Source organism: Brassica oleracea, chromosome C9 (genome assembly GCF_000695525.1).
Source record: "Brassica oleracea var. oleracea cultivar TO1000 chromosome C9, BOL, whole genome shotgun sequence".
In the NCBI taxonomy this organism is placed as follows: domain Eukaryota; kingdom Viridiplantae; phylum Streptophyta; class Magnoliopsida; order Brassicales; family Brassicaceae; genus Brassica; species Brassica oleracea.
Window position 1 is genome coordinate 17,376,540 of NC_027756.1, and position 19,412 is coordinate 17,395,951.

The 19,412-nt window shown below is 31.3% G+C and overlaps 3 protein-coding genes across 4 annotated transcripts; 1 reads left to right on the top strand and 2 right to left on the bottom strand.

Moving 5' to 3' along the window:
- Positions 1–5,100: 5,100 nt before the first annotated feature.
- LOC106316924 (glycerophosphodiester phosphodiesterase GDPD3) lies at positions 5,101–8,558 on the bottom strand. 2 transcript variants are annotated; one of them, XM_013754785.1, is made up of 7 exons: positions 8,272–8,558; positions 8,031–8,218; positions 6,485–6,544; positions 6,096–6,374; positions 5,896–5,991; positions 5,511–5,707; positions 5,101–5,411 (listed from the first exon to the last, which is right to left on the bottom strand). In XM_013754785.1, the coding sequence occupies exons 1-7, from the start codon at positions 8,306–8,308 to the stop codon at positions 5,174–5,176; spliced, it is 1,095 nt and encodes a 364-aa protein (XP_013610239.1). In that variant the 5' UTR covers positions 8,309–8,558; the 3' UTR covers positions 5,101–5,173. The 2 variants fall into 2 exon arrangements, with proteins under 2 accessions (XP_013610239.1, XP_013610240.1); XM_013754786.1 differs by having other exon boundaries at positions 8,031–8,209; positions 8,272–8,542.
- A 522-nt stretch (positions 8,559–9,080) lies between these two features.
- LOC106319118 (casein kinase I) lies at positions 9,081–12,336 on the bottom strand. The gene is made up of 14 exons (XM_013757357.1): positions 11,736–12,336; positions 11,629–11,669; positions 11,487–11,556; positions 11,257–11,405; positions 11,086–11,181; positions 10,934–11,004; positions 10,783–10,844; positions 10,641–10,704; positions 10,480–10,564; positions 10,266–10,392; positions 10,100–10,185; positions 9,932–9,995; positions 9,674–9,822; positions 9,081–9,586 (listed from the first exon to the last, which is right to left on the bottom strand). The coding sequence occupies exons 1-14, from the start codon at positions 11,809–11,811 to the stop codon at positions 9,278–9,280; spliced, it is 1,449 nt and encodes a 482-aa protein (XP_013612811.1). The 5' UTR covers positions 11,812–12,336; the 3' UTR covers positions 9,081–9,277.
- Positions 12,337–15,786: 3,450 nt separating this feature from the next.
- Positions 15,787–17,681, top strand: LOC106319444 (malate dehydrogenase, cytoplasmic 1). Its single transcript, XM_013757771.1, has 6 exons — positions 15,787–16,000; positions 16,185–16,519; positions 16,640–16,917; positions 17,001–17,136; positions 17,221–17,332; positions 17,424–17,681. The coding sequence occupies exons 1-6, from the start codon at positions 15,958–15,960 to the stop codon at positions 17,516–17,518; spliced, it is 999 nt and encodes a 332-aa protein (XP_013613225.1). The 5' UTR covers positions 15,787–15,957; the 3' UTR covers positions 17,519–17,681.
- The last annotated feature ends 1,731 nt before the right edge of the window (positions 17,682–19,412 follow it).

Sequence of the window (19,412 nt, forward strand, 5' to 3'; positions counted from 1 at the left end):
CAAGTTGAAAATAACCGTAAAACGCATTGAAATTCTAATATAACATTCTTTATAATTAAAATGTTAAAATAATTAAGACTCTTTGTAAAACAAGAAGAATATAAATTATTTTTAAATTTATTTTGAAAGATGAGGCAATAATGAAGCCCTTTGTCAAAAAAAAAAAGATGAGGCAATAATGCGTTTTTGTCATTTTTAATTTTGCGACGACCTATAACACTACCATTTTTTTTCCGTCAACCTATAACACTATACCATTAAATGGGTCATCTTATCACTAGTTTTTTTTAGTAGTTGTCCACACATTTTATGAATAAACTGTCGTGGCTAAATTCGTAACCTTGTATCTTAGGTCCCATACATTAATAAATCGAGTTTTTTTTGTCGCTGTGTGGCTTTGACTTTGCGATGTAAATACAAAAAAACTTTGTGTGACTAGGTACCGGATACAGACAGGTTCGGTTGACTTAGTGGTTTAGGTTTTGTCGTCTCTGCTATTTGATGAATTGGTTTTGGATTTATCCTTCTCAAATCATTCATCAAAGTCAACCATGTATGTTAACGTGTATATGTACAGAGCCTATATTAATTTGGGAGCCCATTTTCTGGGCCGGTCCCGAGAATTTGGGGGCCCTAGACTAATTTATAAAAAAAATTGGGAACCTGAGGCAATTGTTTCATTAGGTTTAGCCCAAGACTGGCCCTGTCTAGAAACCTAATTCGCACCGTACGCAGAGTGAAGTAGTTGATTAGATTATTTATTTTACAATGTACTAAGGGATTTGTCGTATAGCTGTTTCTAAAGATATGCATTCAAATATCTATTTGGATTCAGTTGATATATTCAGATTTCGGATTTTTAAAGTTAGAAGTTTAAATACGATTCGGATATTTCGGTTTGAATTTGGTTTGTATTTGGTTGGAATCATTACGGATTGGGTTCGGATTCAAGTTTAGGTGTCTATTTTAATTATGTAACTTTTTAATAAAAATCTAAATACACTTAAGTCCTCAAAATCCAAAAATAAAATAATAAAAAACATCAAATTTTGAATAATGTAAGATTAAATACATAAATTTACATAAAAATTAGTTCAATTTAAATATTTGGATGGAGAACAAATAAACATTTTCAGTATTTTGAACATTTTTTGTTATTTTAAATATTTATTTGTGACTACTTTGATATTTTTAGATATTTTTATATTTTTGAATATATAATAGATATACAATTAAATACTAAATATATTTTAATATATAATTTTGATTTAGATATTTTCGGCATCCAAAAAAATTCAATTTGGAACAATTTCGGGTCTGGATATCCGGATATTAAAATTTTAGATCCATATGAGTATTTAATCCATTTTAGTTTTTATTTAGCATTACTTTCAAATCAAGTTCAGTTCGGTTATTCGGATCCAAATATTTTACCTAGGCTTACTTTCTTCTACTAATATAAGGCAAATAAAATAAATGTAAATTAAATATTTTGGGCTAAATTTACATATATAATTATTGGACCATACTTTTAAGAATACAAGTATAAATGGTTGGGTGTCGTATCATTATTGGCCATGTTGCAAAATTGATGTAGTCTATAACCAATAACGTGTATTTTCTTATTAAAAATCTTGGTAAATATAATAAAAACACGATATAATCGAGTGAAAGGGGTTAGAGTTGCGTCGAAAATAATGTGATCCATCACTCGGCATTTGAATTCTATTTTTCAATCAATTTCGTGAATTTTAGTTTTCTTTTAAAGCTTTTTTGATTTCTGGTTTTTTCTAACTATTTGATTATGTTTCGAATTCTTGGTATGATATGAAACTTCTCTAACGAAAATCAATAATTGGCTGAACTAAAGATCAGACTTTGTGTGTGGTGTTTTTCTCCTCAGTTTTCTTAACTCATAACCAATCACAATTGTTTGTTACCTTCGTGTATAGAAGCCTTAACCATGGCAAGTTTGGCAAGGTACGAAACTTTTAATTTCTGAAAACATTCTCATTCTAACATTTTAGTTGATGCAAATCTTAATGATTTTATAATTTCTTTCTTTCAACAATGATATTATTCAGTAGTTGCACGGAGAGAACTTTAAATTACTAATAAAAAGATTAAAAATGCAAGAACTAAAAATGAACGTATTAAAAATTAGTGTGTGGATACATTAAATTGCCTGCGCTGGAGTAAAGAAAATTAATGTATGAACACATTAATTTTTAAATGATTGTAAGGTTGTCATGTCAGCATTATAATTTTAAATGATTGTGAGACTGTCACGTGTCAATTAATGTGTGAACACCTTTAGTACAAATGTTTTTTTCTTACAAATGCTTCTATTTTAATATATAGAAGATGAGAAAAATAAAAGTCCAAGCTACTTCATTTCATGAGTCATGACTACAATTGACGATTCGAGGAACATTTATAAATTTTAATTTGAGAGATTTTTGCTCATGTAGATCATGTTCTAATTTGGATACTCAATTCGTCTTTTAGTTTGTAAGGAAAATGACAATTGTTAGAGATGAGTTTCACCCCATTCCAAATTTGGTCCGAAATTTCAAATGCATGATAAGAGGATGATCGGCCCAAGAAGAACGAAAAGAGCATTCCGAACGAAAAAAAGAGAGAAACTAAAAGTTGGCCCTTTAAGTACTAATGGCACAGATCACAGATGAATGTGTCCACATTAAATTGTATCAGCTTATGAACACATTAAATTATACACTGAAATTAAGAAAATTAGTGTATGAACACATTAATTTTTAAATGATTGTAAAGATGTCACATCAACATTCTAATTTTAAATGATTGTGAAGTTGTCACGTATCAATTAATGTGTGAGCACAACTATCACAAATGTTTTTTTTACAAATACTTCTCTTTTAATATATAGAGGATGAGCAAAATAAAAAAAAGTCCAAACCACCGCGTTTCATGAGTACAATTGACAATTCTTGGAACATATATAAATTTTAATTAGAGAGATTTTTGCTCATGTTGATCATGTTCTAATTTGGATACTCAATTCGTCTTTTAGTTTGCAAGGAAAATGACAATTGTTGGAGATGAGTTTCACACCATTCCAAATTCGGTCCAAAAGTTCAAATGCATGATAAAAGGATGATCGGCCAAAGAATGAACGAAAAGAGCATTCAGAACGAAAAAAGCATCCGATCTAGTACATGATCTAAATCACCCAAAGAAAAGTCTTTTAGTATTATTTTTCAACCACTGATAAAGAATTTTGAGATAAGTTGGCAAACGGCCTTCAAGTAAATTTTAGATTTACGTGGACGATAAGCCATTTCCCTTGATATTTGAAATGTATTAAGAATTTTTTACATCTTGAGACACTTTCCCACATTCAAATTACACTATAAGACACTTATCACTTGAGACACACTTTCTTTTGTCAAAAAGACTCTTATGACCCTAAACTAAAGAGAAACTCTCTCCTCTTCTTATTTCATTTTATTATTTTTCCTATTCTACTTTATGTATTTATTTACTTTTATCTCAAGTTCTAAAATATATTAAACAAAAAAAATTATCATAATAAACTATATATAAAATTCTCTATCTTTTAAGATTCATGTTCATATATATATTATATATATTAATGTGTAAACAAAATGTGGACGTGGACACCAAAGAGTGGATAACAGAATTATAAATTAGTTGTGGACATGAACATCTTAACAGAATTATAAACTAGTTGTGGATATGGACAATATTCATTCGATTCCATTCATCATCTCGGGATCTAAATTCAACTCTAATCAAAATTACATCCATCCACATCATGACAAAGCGCAAATTCCTTAGATCAGAAATCTCTGACATGCAAGATCTATTACTCTCCGACAAAAGGTAAACGCTTCTTCGATTTTTCTCTCTTCTCATACTCACAATATCATCTCTTTCTCATCTTGATGGAAGTTTAACTGTAGATAATTTATCAATTGAGCTGAAGAAACCAAGTATTTGTATTGGAGATAATAGAGTTTGTGTCCACGTTTTATGGTATAATTTTAGTAACATGAGTCCATGTCCACGTATTGTTGTATAGTTTTATGGAATCAAAACAGAGAGTTTGTCCACGTTATCTACTATAAACACATTAACATCACGTATCCACACATTACTCATCATTCATCCACCCATCCCCCGTCCACAAATCACCCAACCACGCATCACTCGTCCACAAATCACTCATCCACAAGTGTCATTTCCATTAAGGGCAAAATTATCCACAATCTGTTGCTGACCCACAACAAAGTGTGTCACATATAAGAAGTGTCTGTAGCTGTAATAGAAAGTCAAAAAAATGTCTCTTAGTGTAATCAACTCACGAGTTTTATTCTTTTCATTATCGTTTTTCTTAGGCTGATATCTAGAGAAATAGCCTCATGTGCATCTTATTAGCAAATCGAATACACACACTATACACCAACTACGCTACAAACTTTTAATTAAAACCGCCTAATTGACTAGTCTATTCACATCCAATAACATTGACTTTGCTCCGAACCGAACCAGCCGAACCGAACCGAACCGACATTTTCGGTTTTCCGTTCGGTTATGTTTTCGAGTTCGGTTTGGTTCGGTACGATTTTAAAAAATAATTTGGTTTTCGGTCCGGTTCGGTTCGGTTCGGTTTTTGGTTTTTTTTTTTTTTTTTTTGGAAAAACCGAAAATAACCGAAATTAACCGAAAATAACCGAAAATAACCGAAAATTCAAACCGAAAATAACCGAAAATAACCGAAATAACCGAAAATAACCGAAAATAACCGAATTTAACCGAACAATCCGAACTTTTTTAAAAACCTATACCGAAATGAACCGAAAATAAAAAAAAATCGGTTATTTTTGGAAATTTAGATGAAAACCGAAAATAACCAAAAACCGAACCGAACCGAACCGAAATTTAATTCGGTTACTTTCGGAAATGATTTTTAAAATTTTGGTTAACCGAAAACTGACGGTTCGGTTCGGTTCGGTTTCGGAAAACCGAAGTCGCAGGGCTAATTAGAACTATAAAGAAAATATTAGGATGGTCCTTTCGCAAGAATGACAGGCACACATTGAAAAATATAGTAATAAATAGTCTACGTACAAGTGGAATAAATAAATCAAAAACTTTATTGTTGAACAAATTAAGTAGTCTTTGGTACGAGATTTGTTAAGAAAGCGATCCCATCATTAGAAGAAATACTCACCTTTTTACTCTCCTCTCCGAACATAATTTGACACTTTCTTCCATTGTCTTCTTCATCATCTTCCTCATTCCTAACCTCGATATTGGCGATGGCTTCAGAGATCTCCATGACCATATCAACGATCACTCCCTCCACGCCCAGGAGATTTTGTAAGTATACCACTTCTACGACATTGCTGAAATTATTAATGATAATTCCTTTCAGAATAAAACAGAGGATTCAAGAAATATAAGACCATAATATGAAAACCAAAAGGATGTTTATATATCTGTACTTAAGCTGGCCGTAGGATATAAGTGAAAGTTTTGAGTCCTTGACTCGAGTGATTGCGCTTGGGGTTCTTAAAATGGCCTTAGCCTCAGAAACAATCCCTTGCAAGCCGCCTTCTTTGCAAATCTTGATGGCTTCGTCCAGTGAGTTCTTTCTAACATCCGCATAGATTTCACATCCTCCATTTGTTAAGAAGAATACCTAAACATATATATGCATTGGCTACATAACAAAACCAAGTACACCCATTAGTATCTCATTTTATGTTATTTTGTTAGGTAAAAATAAATGAAAGAAAATTATCAGAAATTATTTTATTTACACCCATTTATCTGATTGATGGCATGATGGTATGGATAGAGAAATGAAAATTAAAGAACCAATCTTACTGGATAGCTCATTTGCATATTCCTAATTAGTCGAGTCGCATCAGGATGGAAGCTCGAGAAGATTATGGGCCGGTTCTCTGCATGCTCATCCACAACCTGTTCAATAACAGATTTATCACAGGAAATTAAAACAGTTGGCATTACTGAAGCAACACACCAAGACAAATATCAGATGAGTAAAAGAATATGTTTTTTTTTACCTTCAAGATGTTTTCAAGAGTTTGACATAACTCTTCTTCTCCATACACAATATTATCATCGAATTTGAGCTCGATATTGAATCCTTGAGAACGTTTAACTTTTACAAATGCATCTTTAAGGGTGCACAAAGGATCATCCTTAGCCACTTTCCACTGAAAGATTCTTCCATCTTTTGTCTTTCTGAACATAGGATTTACATTTGCACCATCCTTTTGTGGTCCATAAGAGATAAATTCATGTAAGGCCATTTCCGTTACTCTTTTCTCAATGATGACTCCCTGAAAATTTTGATGCCAACATTGCTGATTTATCTTTGCTTATCAGAACAAAAACATATTTCTTACCAGCAACAAGATTATTTGTATGAAAAAAGAGAGTAAAACCTAACCTGTTCTTGCGTGAATATGAAGTTATCATGGAAAATTACAGGACAGCCATCTCTTGTCACCTACAAAATAGTTACATTACCTATATAGGATGTCATGGTTTCAAACGCAGGTTCATGCAATTTGCATTTATTCTTTAGAAACGTTCTTTACAAAATTTAAAATATTATTGCAAATACTACTTATTGCAAATGGAGTTTCTTCTTTCATTTGTGTATTGGCGTCTGTGCTTAGAGCATCTCCAAAAAAGAATTTTATTTTGAAGTTTCCAAAACTCTATATTTGAAGTTTAAAAGTGTTCTTCTCCAAAAGCAAAACTTCAAACTCAATTTCAAAACTATTTTTATTTTATAATATGGTCCTTATATTTTTCATAGCTAATTTGAATTCATAAAACTTTTGTAAATAACTAGCACATATATAAACATATTACAACAATATTAATTAATAAAATATAAAATTAAAATATAAAATTTAAAACAAAATAACTTAATTAATATTATACTTCAAGAAAAATATCATATTATTCCATAAAGTGATTTTCGTAATGCATATATGATCTACTAGTGCATTTCGAAGTAAAAATGGTTCTCCTCATTTTTAATCTGTAGATTATTGATAAAAATTGTTGAAGTCGAATGATATTAATACTTATAAATACAATAGATCAGAACAAGAAAGTAAAAGAGATACATAAAATATTGCTAAAAACTAACTTTTATCGACGATATTAATACTCGTGAATAAATTCAATATGAACAAGATAGAATTGTACGAAAAGACATTATCAACAACAACAACCATCTTCAGTTACACAAAAATAAATTGGACAATATTTGAAAATTTTGAAAGGTCCGGATAAAATTTACCTGACTATTAGTATGGTTGTAATATTTAAATTTATGTAATAGTTATGTCTTCATGTAATTTTTTAATAGGTTTTTTGTTAAGTTTATTTTGTATATTTTGTTATTTAAATCTAGTTTTAAATATTTTAAATCTTATTTTAAAGTTTTATTTAATTTTATGTGTAAACTTTAATTTTTTAAACAAAACTTAAAATATTTATGGGATATAATTTTTATAAGGATTAAAACAATAAACAAGAAAATATTTATGAATCATAAATGTGATGTGTAATTGTAGGGACCAAAATGCAAATAAAAATATGAAACTTCAAATTTGAAGTTTTGAAGTTCCTTTTTGGAGAGCAAATAACTTCATATTTGAAGTTATAAAGTGTCTTTTGGAGGTGCTCTTAGTGTTTATGAATCATAAATGTGATGTGTAATTGTATGGATCAAAATGCAAATAAAAATATGAAACTTCAAATTTGAAGTTTTGAAGTTTCTTTTTGGAGAGCAAAAAACTTCAAATTTAAAGTTATAAAGTGTTTTTTGGAGATGCTCTTAGTGTTTACATTTACGATTTTAAAAAGCAATGTATTTTAACACTAAAACTTGTGGTTTGAATTTACCTGTGATTTTTGTGTTATTTTCTCGAAAAAAGAAAAACAAATTATGAAGATATTCTAGGCAAAAACCCAACCTGGACATCAAACTCAACGAACTCAATGGGAAACTCAGCAGCAACGTTGAAAGAAAGAATAGAATTTTCTTTGATTGATTTCATTTTCTCGTCCGGAGATTGAAGCATGTTCATCCCAAATCCTCTATGACCCATTACGACAAATTTAGGGAAAACAAATGCCTCCTGCTTCTTATCATCTTCAACACCTAAAACCAAATATTAGAAATTTGAAATAAAAAAAGTGAATTTCTATTATTACCTGTTGACAACTTGGCAGAAGATACCGACAATGCCATAGTCTCTAGAGCTATGTTTAATTTCTTTAAAGTCTCAAAACTTAAAGTTTATAAATGGAAGAACCGGAAGGAATCTCCATAGTGACAAGATAAGAATATTCCATTCGATACAAAAGAAGGGTCTAAAGATCGAATGGAATAGTCCATTCGCAGAATGTTCAAGCTTTTCTTGCGTCCAGAAGAAGTTTTGTTGATTTACGAGGTGAATTATGTTCTCTCTGATTATTTTGATATCTTTTGTGGTGTCCTTTTCTGGACGATTCTATCTGGTTCGCGGCTTATAGGACAATATGGAGACGCTTTAATTTAGACAAGTAGATAGATAGATTATAGATACATGTTAATTTTAGGTAGATTCTTCTTCTTTTTTGGTGTAAGGATTGACTTTAAATTAAACAGTTTTTTCTTCTTCTAATCTACCCAATAAAGATAGAAGTGCAAAAGCGAGAATTTCTGCATCCGTACATTATTCTGAAGGAATTTGATCAAAGAAAAGAAATTAAATTATTTAACGGAATGATGCTCCATTTTGTTCGATTTTAAATGACGTTTTGAATAAAGTTTCAAATTTTAAAAAATAAAAAATAAATATTAAAAATTTAAAAATAAAAAAAAATGTTATTTTGATTAATTTTATTTTTTAATAGCTATTTTTGTGACAAAAACTTAAAAATAATTATTTAAGAAAATTGCTTCAATAAAACATCACTTTATCTTTATGTACCAGTATCCTTTATTGTTGCAAGTTTTTGTCTTTGTTTCTATATAACTATAATGATAAATTATAAGTATTATCATAACTAAAACCATATATTTATCAAATACATTTTTTAGTCAAATGACGTTCGTTTTATTCCTTGAATTAGGAAACCGCGCAATAAAAACAAAGTGGCCAAGAGAAATGTCACAGTTTGACCCACTCATTCATTCATCGTAAAGTAGGCCAGGCCATAGAAATGTCAGAGCTTCTCACTTCCTCTTCCCATTCCCTATGGTGAGTAGCTCAAATTTCTGGAGCGCGGTGTCACGAGCAGTCCTCGATGGCACAGCTCGAGAAAATGAAGAAGACGATGGTCTAGTGGTCGGGTCAGGAACATGCTGAGTCCTTTGAGCGGTTGAGGAACGCCCATTGTTTGGAACAACTCTGCTCGAGCGGTTCTCTGTGAAGTCAGCTGAAGAAGTAGCTCGAACGACGCTCGAGACAATGGCGGCTTTTCTTGAAGAACTTGCGTGTCTTGTTGAAGAGATTGGTCTTTCAACAACTCTCTCGTAGTTTTGCTAACCAAGAACGAAGTTTATTTGTTTTAAAGTATATTTCAAGAGTATTTATGAGAAGATTTTGATAAATTTTTTAAGATGACTCACTGGTGTTATTGTGTCCTTTGATGATGCTAATGCATTCTCTGAGGTTCTCGGTCTAGATCTATCAGCTTGAACCGCACCGCTTCCTGAGCCGTTTCTTCTAGCATATGCCTCTAAAGCACCCGAGAACCTCTCACGGCTGTCTTGTCCAGCTGTAATACATTAAAACAAAATTTTGGTTTCTTCAATATTCCAATCAAAACTGGAATTGAATCAATAGACTCTTCTCATATGATCTAACAACAAAGCTTAAGGGATTACCTGAAGGTTTTTCTGGTCTCTCGGCAGATGGCACTGGGGGATTCAGAGCTGGTCTAAGACTTGACTGTTTAAACACAGAGACAATCGTGAATCGTGAGGGTTTGTTTGATAATATGCTCTAGAGGAATTGAAAATGATGGAATAACTCCAAATATGTATGTTACTTACTCTTGGTTTGGAGCTGGAGCTAGAGCTTGAACCGAACTGTGGATACTTCAAGATTGTCCAATCAAATACATAGTCAAACTGATAACCTGCAAATATATAACATTTTTAATAAAATCTTTTGTTTTGTGTTTTATGTGAAAATATTCAAGCATAAGTTTTCCTAAACCTTCTCGGATGAACAGATCTCTGAAAAGCCTCTTTAGGTATGGATAATCTGGTTTGTCTTCAAACCGTAATGATCGTACATAGAGAAAGTATGATGTGAACTCAGGTGGAAATGATTTACAGAGAACCTGTCAGTGGTATATAAATTGTTATCTATTAATAAATAAATGACACTTCAGCTAACTTCAATGGTAAACGGAGTAGAAACTAGTTACCTCTACGGGTGTAAGCCTTTTCTTTTCGCTGATCTTGTCATACTTCTGCTTTTTTGTACCCGCGCGAAGGCCTTGCCAAGGCAGACTACCAAGAGAAAACTGAGGGTAAGGTGAAATGGAACCAAATAAAACGCAAATGGGAAGCAGGTTTATTTATATACCTTCCACGAAGAAAATACATAAGAACATAGCCAAGGGATTCCAAATCATCCCTCCTACTTTGCTCTGCGGCAAGACATCTCAGTTTTAGATTGACAAATATGATGGAAGCATAGAAGAGTAAAAGAGCAAAACAACACTCACCAATACCAAGATGAGTGTTAACACTTGCATATCGAGCTGTTCCAGTAAGATTCTTGTTTTCTCTACCAAAATAAAAGTATCTCTCAATATTCCTTCTATTCTAACATTTCTAAATGTAAACTCTTTCAACAAGATAAAGGTTAATATGAACCTGTAGGGAATGTGCCTATGAGTTTGGAGATCTCTGTACTTTTTTGCAAGCCCGTAGTCAATGATGTACACCTACACAAGACGAAAGAGTAACATATCAGAGAATGGATACAAACATATAAGATTGTATACAATAACTGCTCTCAGTCTCACCTGGTTTGCTTTGCGTCCAAGACCCATCAGAAAGTTATCTGGCTTAATATCACGATGAAGAAATCCCCGGACATGCATATACTCAACTCGGTTCAACTAAACAAATTATACAAATAAGTAAAGCAGTGTAATAGCTCCAACAAAAATGAATAAGAGGATATTTATTCATACCATCTGATCTGCGAGCATAAGAACAGTCTTAAGATTAAACCTCCGACTGCAATAATTAAACAAATCCTCCAGGCTAGGGCCCAGAAGATCAATCACCATGCAGTTGTATTCACCCTCGACCCCGTACCATTTCAAATGAGGAATACCAGCTTCAGCGAAAACAAGTGTAAATATAATGAACAAAAAACGCCAAAGAGTGAATACTCAAGTAAAGAAAGAAAGAAACTCACTTCCTCCTTGAAGAAGCATATAGAGCTTTGACTCATAATGAAGTTGAGGATGCCTGGCACGCGCAGGTTCCTGCACAAACACACAAATCCTTAATCATGCGAACAAAGTAAAGGAAGATAGTCAAACGTTGTTGTGACTTACAAGCTTCACGGCAACTTCGTCTCCAGTTTGCACATTCTTACCTGATTAATAATAATAAAAAAACTTTGAGATTGAGATTACCACAAAGAAGAATATTCTCAATATACCTATAAAAATTTCACCGAATGATCCACTTCCGAGTTTACGTCCGAGCTTATACTTGCCACCAACCACACGGTCCATAGTTTCAAATCAAAAAGCAGCCTTCTTTATTCGATCTATCTCACCCTAATTCGCCTCTAATCAGACCCGATAAGCTAATCCAGAGAAAACCCAAGTTGACCCAGATCTTCAATCGTGTTCCCTCCCTAGCTCGGTAGAATCTATAACCACCACTCAGACCGAATCAAGTAGCCCTAATCGCTGAATTGATCAAAGTAATCCATTTGCTTGCGAATTATCACAAAGTAATCTAATTGATTGAGCTACGCTTCTGCTGACTAAATTTTTTACCAATTGACCACAATCGTAATCGAGAAAACTCTGTTTCTGACAAAAGTTTCAGATCAGGTTGAGGAGGAGAAAAGGATAATGAAAGGGAAGAGAACTGAAAAAAGGTCTTCGGATTCGATTGAGTATCTTTTTTTGAAAAAAAAATGGGACGGTAACGAATTAGAGACGAAATCAAACTTTAGAAGAAAAACGAGAGACGGCCTTGAGAGAGAGATTGAGAGAGAGAGATTGTCTTTCCTTATCCCTAATTTGTTTGCTTGTTTTCTTTCTCTGAAAACTTGCTTTTATTCTTCTTTTGTGGGTTAATTGTTATTTAATTAGAATGTGGCGTCACCATTTAAAATTAAAACCATTTACATTACCGTATGAGATTTTTTATATTTATATTAAACATTAGTGGTTGGTTTTGAATGTTCTGTATTCTATAAATGTGCCCGGTACAATCACAATCACTATTATTATGAATGTTTTATTTTCAACTTAAGGAAAATATATTTTCCATATAGTTCTCTATTATTTGCCTTCTTTTTCACAATCACTAAGTCATAAAATGTATATAAATAATAATAATAATCATATATTACTTCATTGTGTTTCTTGAATTCTCCACGAATTGAAACTTGAAATCCCTTGTCTAGAAAAAAAAAAATTCCAATAATTATTTATAAAAATATACAGTTGTGCACCTGAACAGTGTCAAACATGTAATGACATGCATTTTCTACAAAGACAGCTACGATTTCGGTTTAAATATTAAGACTTTAAAAATCTAATCTAAAGTTTCAAAAAAAAAAAATCTAATCTACATTAAAGAGACTATATTCTAAAATATCCTTTGGAAAATATATATTACTAGTATTACATAAAAACAATCTAATCTACATTTAAGAGACTATATTCTACACTAAATTTTTATTTTAAAGTTAAAAGTTTGATATTTATATTTTATAAGAGTGTAATATGACCCCATATAAATGTAAAATATTGATGTTTTTCTCAGAAAAACATATATAAAAAACAAATTGAAAGAAGACGTATATTTTGATTAACTACAAATAAATATCAACCTTGATTTTGTACATGTAGTTGACATTAGTATTTTTGTAGTCTTTCTCTTCTGTTTCTATCTACACTTTTACTTTTGTTTTCTTTTGCAGTACAGTATCTCTTGCATTTCTCATCTTAATTTTAACTAGAGATTTATCCGCACGTCTGTGCGGGGGTTGATTTTTACGGTTTTATATATTTTTTTGTTATTTTATAATTAGTACTATATATTTAAGATGTGTCGTCGTATAACTAATTGTATTCAAAAGATTCGGACTGAATCAGGTAATAAGATGATTTTTGTACAAATATCAGAACCCGTTTCATATACATTGGTTATTTAGATATTTTTATGTTTTGCACATCAGAATCAAAATCATTCAGACCTGGGAGGACCTAACTCAAATCTCATACATAAATTTATAATATCCAAGCGGCGCCTAATTTCAAAATCCGAAAAAGTTTAATCCCGAAAGAAACAGTTTGTACCTGAATGAGTATCTGAATGTCCATACCTAACTGAATAAATTAAAAAGAAAACTCTTTCTATATATTTGGAACAAATAAGAAAAATAGAAAGAATTTTTTATTTAGTAAAATAGTTATATGAAGTGAAACATTAAGTGACAATAAATGTAATACGTTTTAGTTATTTTGATTTAAATTATTATTTTGTTCACATAAATTATGCTTTTGAATTATGTGTTTGGATATGCAATTTTTCACCAATTGGAACTAAGACAAAAACAAGTTTTAGTAAACCAGATTAAACCAAACTATTAAACCATATGCAAAACTTGGTTATCTTACATTTTTGTTTTTTAAAATTGCACAAAATTAATACTGATTAACTAATAAATAAAAAACCTGCACTATTAGTTTTGTGGTATATTATAATTAATGATTTGTTGTATTGTTACGGTAAATATAATTAATGATGTGATGTATTGTTAAAATAATATAATTAATGAAATTAATAAAAGAGCACTATACCTATATTTTTATACATTAATATTTGTTTTCATAATTAGTGTTTTATATTTTAGATATGTGGTAATATAACTAATTGTATTCAAAACACCTATATCGAATCGGATAATATGGTTATTTTTGGTACAAATATCCAAAATGTTCCAAATACATTGATTATTTAGATATTTTTAGGGTCATACATCAAAAGCTAACTCATCCAGACTCAAAAGGACTCAACTCAAAACTCACACATAAATTTATAATATTCAAAGAGTGAGTAATTTTAAAACAAAAAAAAAACGATACCCGAAAGTAACAACTCGTACCTAAGTGGATATCTAGTGTTCATGCTTAACTGATTTTATAAATTAATAAAAAAACCTCTTCTATGTGTTTGGCTAAATTAAGTGAAATAGAATGAGTTTTTTTATTTAGTAAGACAATTATATTGAGTGAAAAATTAAGTGACAATAAATGTAATCTAGTTTTATTATTTTGATCTAAGTTATGATTTTATTCACAAAACATGTCTTTGAATTATGTTTTTGGCTACGTAATTTTCCACCGATTGAAATTAAAAAAAAAAGTTTTAGTAAAACAAACTAAACCAAACGTTTAACTTTATGCAAAACTTAGTTATTTTACTTTTTTTATTTTATAATTGGCACAAAATTAATATTGATTAACTAATAAATAAAAATCTACACTATTATTATTACGGTAATATAATTAATGATGTGAAATATTGTTAAGGTAACATAATTAATAAATTTGTTGATATGAGTGAAATATGGAAATACAATTAATGTAATACTGCTATTCACTTTTTCAAACAATTCTCAGTTATACTAATATTCATGTTTCCAAACAGTAAAGTGTATTTCAGTTTTAATAATATATGCTATATTCACTCCGACATTTTCATTTCAAAAATTTTGTAGAAAAATTGCATCAAATAACTTCTAAAAAACTGGAAACCACTCTATGCATTTAGGCTATGTGACATAGCAAGATAAGTGATATGTTATATTATATATTATTGATATTTTGAATAAAAACACTTGTGTATATTTTGGAAACAACGAACATCTTGTTGAATCTCTCCTCTTTCTCTTTTCGTTTGTTAATATAATGTTAATAAAATTATTCACCCCGCGTCAAATTATTTACTCTCGTCTTGTTTGAAAAGAAATTCTACAGGACAACCATTTTAGTTTATCTTCGCAAAAATAGCCTTTAAAAAATAATCAAAATAAGTTTTATTAAAAATAAAAATTTATTTTTATTCTAAGATTAATTAAACTAGACTTATAGTTTAGAATCAAGTGGTGAAGTTTTGGGGATAGAGTTTCAAGTTATAAAAATATAAATATTAAAAATTTCAAAAAATAAAAAGAGCTATTTTGGTCATGTTTTTCTTTGATGGTTATTTTGTGATAAAAACTTAATTGAGAGAGAATTGCCCTTTGTTGAATGATATTTACATTTTTAGGAATTTTCTTTTACCATAATTGTTGTATATAAATGATTTTTTTTAAAAGTGAATATTAAGCATGGATTAAGGCCTCTCAGCCCGACGCATACAAAAATCGCCTAAAAGCTAAAGACTCTGGTTAAAAATATGAGCTTGTTTATGTAAACGTTGGCCCATTAAAGAAATTTATACGATAAACGTAATCTCCACGTTCAAGATATTCGATTGCATAAGCTGACGTGGCTAACACACCATGGATCTGAAGCTTCATCATGACTAATAAATAAACCTCAGCCCATCTTCACGCCTTCAAGCTCTTCTCTCCGCTAGACTGAGAAAATCAACGAGTTCTTTCTCCAGCGATATTTTTCCCAATCGATCAGATGGCGAAGGATCCAGTTCGCGTTCTCGTCACCGGAGCTGCAGGTAACTTCACATTTCTCCGATCTAGTATCAGATCTTTGGTTAGCGAACTCAAAGTTATTGTTTCGTATCGTCCGATCGATGAATCATAGTGTAGTTCTAGCTCTTGAGATCTATTGGATCTAAGTATGTATTTGTTAGATCTAAAAAGAATCGTATTCAAGTGTGTGTTTGTACAAATCTGCAGGACAAATCGGATACGCTCTAGTCCCTATGATTGCGAGAGGAATCATGCTTGGTGCAGACCAGCCTGTGATCCTCCACATGCTTGATATCCCTCCCGCCGCTGAAGCTTTGAACGGTGTCAAAATGGAGTTGATCGACGCTGCTTTCCCTCTTCTCAAAGGTGTGGTGGCTACGACTGACGCCGTTGAAGGCTGTACTGGCGTCAACGTTGCAGTTATGGTTGGTGGTTTCCCGAGGAAAGAAGGAATGGAGAGGAAGGATGTCATGTCCAAGAACGTTTCCATTTACAAGTCTCAAGCCGCTGCCTTGGAGAAGCACGCCGCACCAAACTGCAAGGTGATGATTGATATTTGATGATGAGTCATTTTTCGAATCAGCCATCACATCATGAGATTGTTACTGTGAATGATAATATAGTTTCTGTTTTTTTTTTTTTTTTTTTTTTTTTTTTTATAGGTCTTGGTTGTTGCAAACCCTGCAAACACCAACGCGTTGATCCTTAAGGAGTTTGCACCGTCCATCCCTGAGAAGAACATCACTTGCTTGACGAGGCTTGACCACAACAGGGCGTTGGGACAGGTCTCTGAAAGGCTAAGCGTGCCGGTGTCTGATGTCAAGAACGTGATTATCTGGGGAAACCACTCGTCGAGCCAGTACCCAGATGTCAACCACGCTAGCGTCAAGACTTCTTCTGGGGAGAAGCCAGTGCGTGAGCTTGTCAAGGACGACGAGTGGTAAAAAAATCTTTAAATCCCCTTTTAGTGTCTCAATCTAATTGTTTATATATACGATCCTTGAAATTGTTTAATGTATGTAGGTTGAATGGAGAGTTCATCACTACCGTTCAACAACGTGGAGCTGCTATTATCAAGGCCAGGAAGCTGTCTAGTGCACTCTCTGCAGCTAGCTCAGCTTGTGACCATATCCGTGATTGGGTCCTTGGAACCCCCGAGGTTCTTTTCAATTTCGAACCAGTTGATTGTTTGTGTACTAAATAAACTATAATAACTAAATATATTGTTTGTTTAATTTGTCAGGGCACATTTGTTTCAATGGGAGTATACTCAGACGGATCATACAACGTTCCAGCTGGACTTATCTACTCTTTCCCCGTAACCTGCCGTAATGGAGAGTGGTCTATTGTCCAAGGTATACATATTTTTTCTCTTACCAAAGTAAAAACAAAATGTTTTAAAAGAGTTAGTGATTGCTGATGTGTGTTGTTTGATGTTGTTCAAAGGTTTACCGATCGATGAAGCATCGAGGAAGAAGATGGATTTGACAGCAGAGGAGTTGAAGGAAGAGAAGGACCTCGCTTACTCTTGCCTCTCTTAGACCGGCTTTTATCTGTGAAAAGATGATAAAGGAGCTTTGTTTCGAATAAGGATGCTTGTTGTTAAACCTCATGAGATTAAGAGGGGTACTTGTTTTTCCATTGTTGTGTTTCGCTGATTTACTGACCTTATAAACCAGCAATTTGAATCTTTGATCTCTTTCAGTCTCGTCTTTAGTTTTCCACTTTTTCCTTGCGTAATGGGAAAGAACTCCAAAACTGTGAACATATGGGCCAAAGTGTGCGGTCAAACTGTCCAAACTACACTACACGGTTTAATTTTTCTCCAATTTTTATCAAATAATTTAAAGAAATACTAGATTACAAAAACGCAGATTTGTTTTTGCAATTGAATAAACTATTTTAAATGAATTTTTATACGAGATATTGTATAGGTTTGGACAAATATATTACCCGGAAAAAACGAAACTAAAATTGAACAGAATTTCATAAATAACTGAGAACCAAATGGATACCTAAATATGTAAAATATAAATTATACACTTATAGATATTAATTATATTTAATTTTTAAATAACCGAATATCTTAAAAATACTATTTAATGAATTACTCGAAAACATGAATTATCCGGAAAACTGAATTACTTAAATATTTTTTTATTCAAATTATTAAAAATCAGCTAAACTATCAAATATTTTTATCCGAACAATCCGAATTACCCGATATTTAAACTGAAAACCTCAAATTATCTGATATTTTTATCTATAAGAAGGCCAAAACTTCATAATTGTACAAAATGTATATTCTAATATTTTATAGTATAAAACACATGATCCACTTTATATATACGTAAATTATAAAGTCAACATGAGACACTGAAAGAGCATTTCTCATATTTTTCATGTACTATAAAGTTTTACTAAATAAAGTATAGAAGTGGTATAAAGTATATAATATTAACGCATACAAAAATAGGTGGACCTATTAAATAAAAGTTGACCAAATTATTATTGTTCGAAAAATATATAGTAACATATTGTTAGTCTAAATTTATAGTAAGAACAAAGTATTATAATATAATGAAAGAGTGCAACAATCTTGTAGATTTTTCAGAATATTTCTTTTTTAATAGTAAAGATGTGCTTAATCATTTGATAAAACATTAGTATGTTAAATTATTTGATCTGGAAAATTATTGGTTTGTTTTGTCAAAAAATTATAGGTGAAAAATTTATTGATATAATGTTTGTTTTTAGTTAAACAATATCTCTAGAATTTTTATTGGTTTATATATAGGGCTTTTTGTTGATAAAAAATAGGTTCTTTCAAAAATGACTTAAAATTTGTGATCAAACTCAACATTGAGATTTTATGAATTCTTGCTTGAGAAATTGCCTAAAGTGAATTGCAAAAATTATTGCATTCATAATACAATTTTTCATATTTACTTTAACCACTTTTACCTTCACTTTTAAAAAAGAAAAAAAATATTTATAACCCTATGATTAACTAATCTAAACTTGAGATTTAAAGTTGAGAGCTGAGGTATGATTTTTGGAATGAAGAATTTAGGATTCTAATAAATATATAAATAAATATTTTTTTAACATTGGTTAATTTTGCTATTACAAATTATGAGAAACATTACATAGGCGATACTACAACCGACAATTTTACCTGCCTTGTAAGGATTTCCGTATGACTGCATCACCCTGAGCCACCCTATGAGATCCATTCCTGACGGTACTCCTTGCGCCATGCCGAAGATCAAGATTTTTCTCTAATATTCCGCATAATTCGCCTTTTCCAGAAACTGAAACTCAAACTTCCTGGTGTATAACTCTTAATGAACCCTTTGATCAAACCACTGTACCAATGGGCTTCCACATAAATACATACTTTAAAAAAAATATTTTTTTAAAAAAAAAATAGAT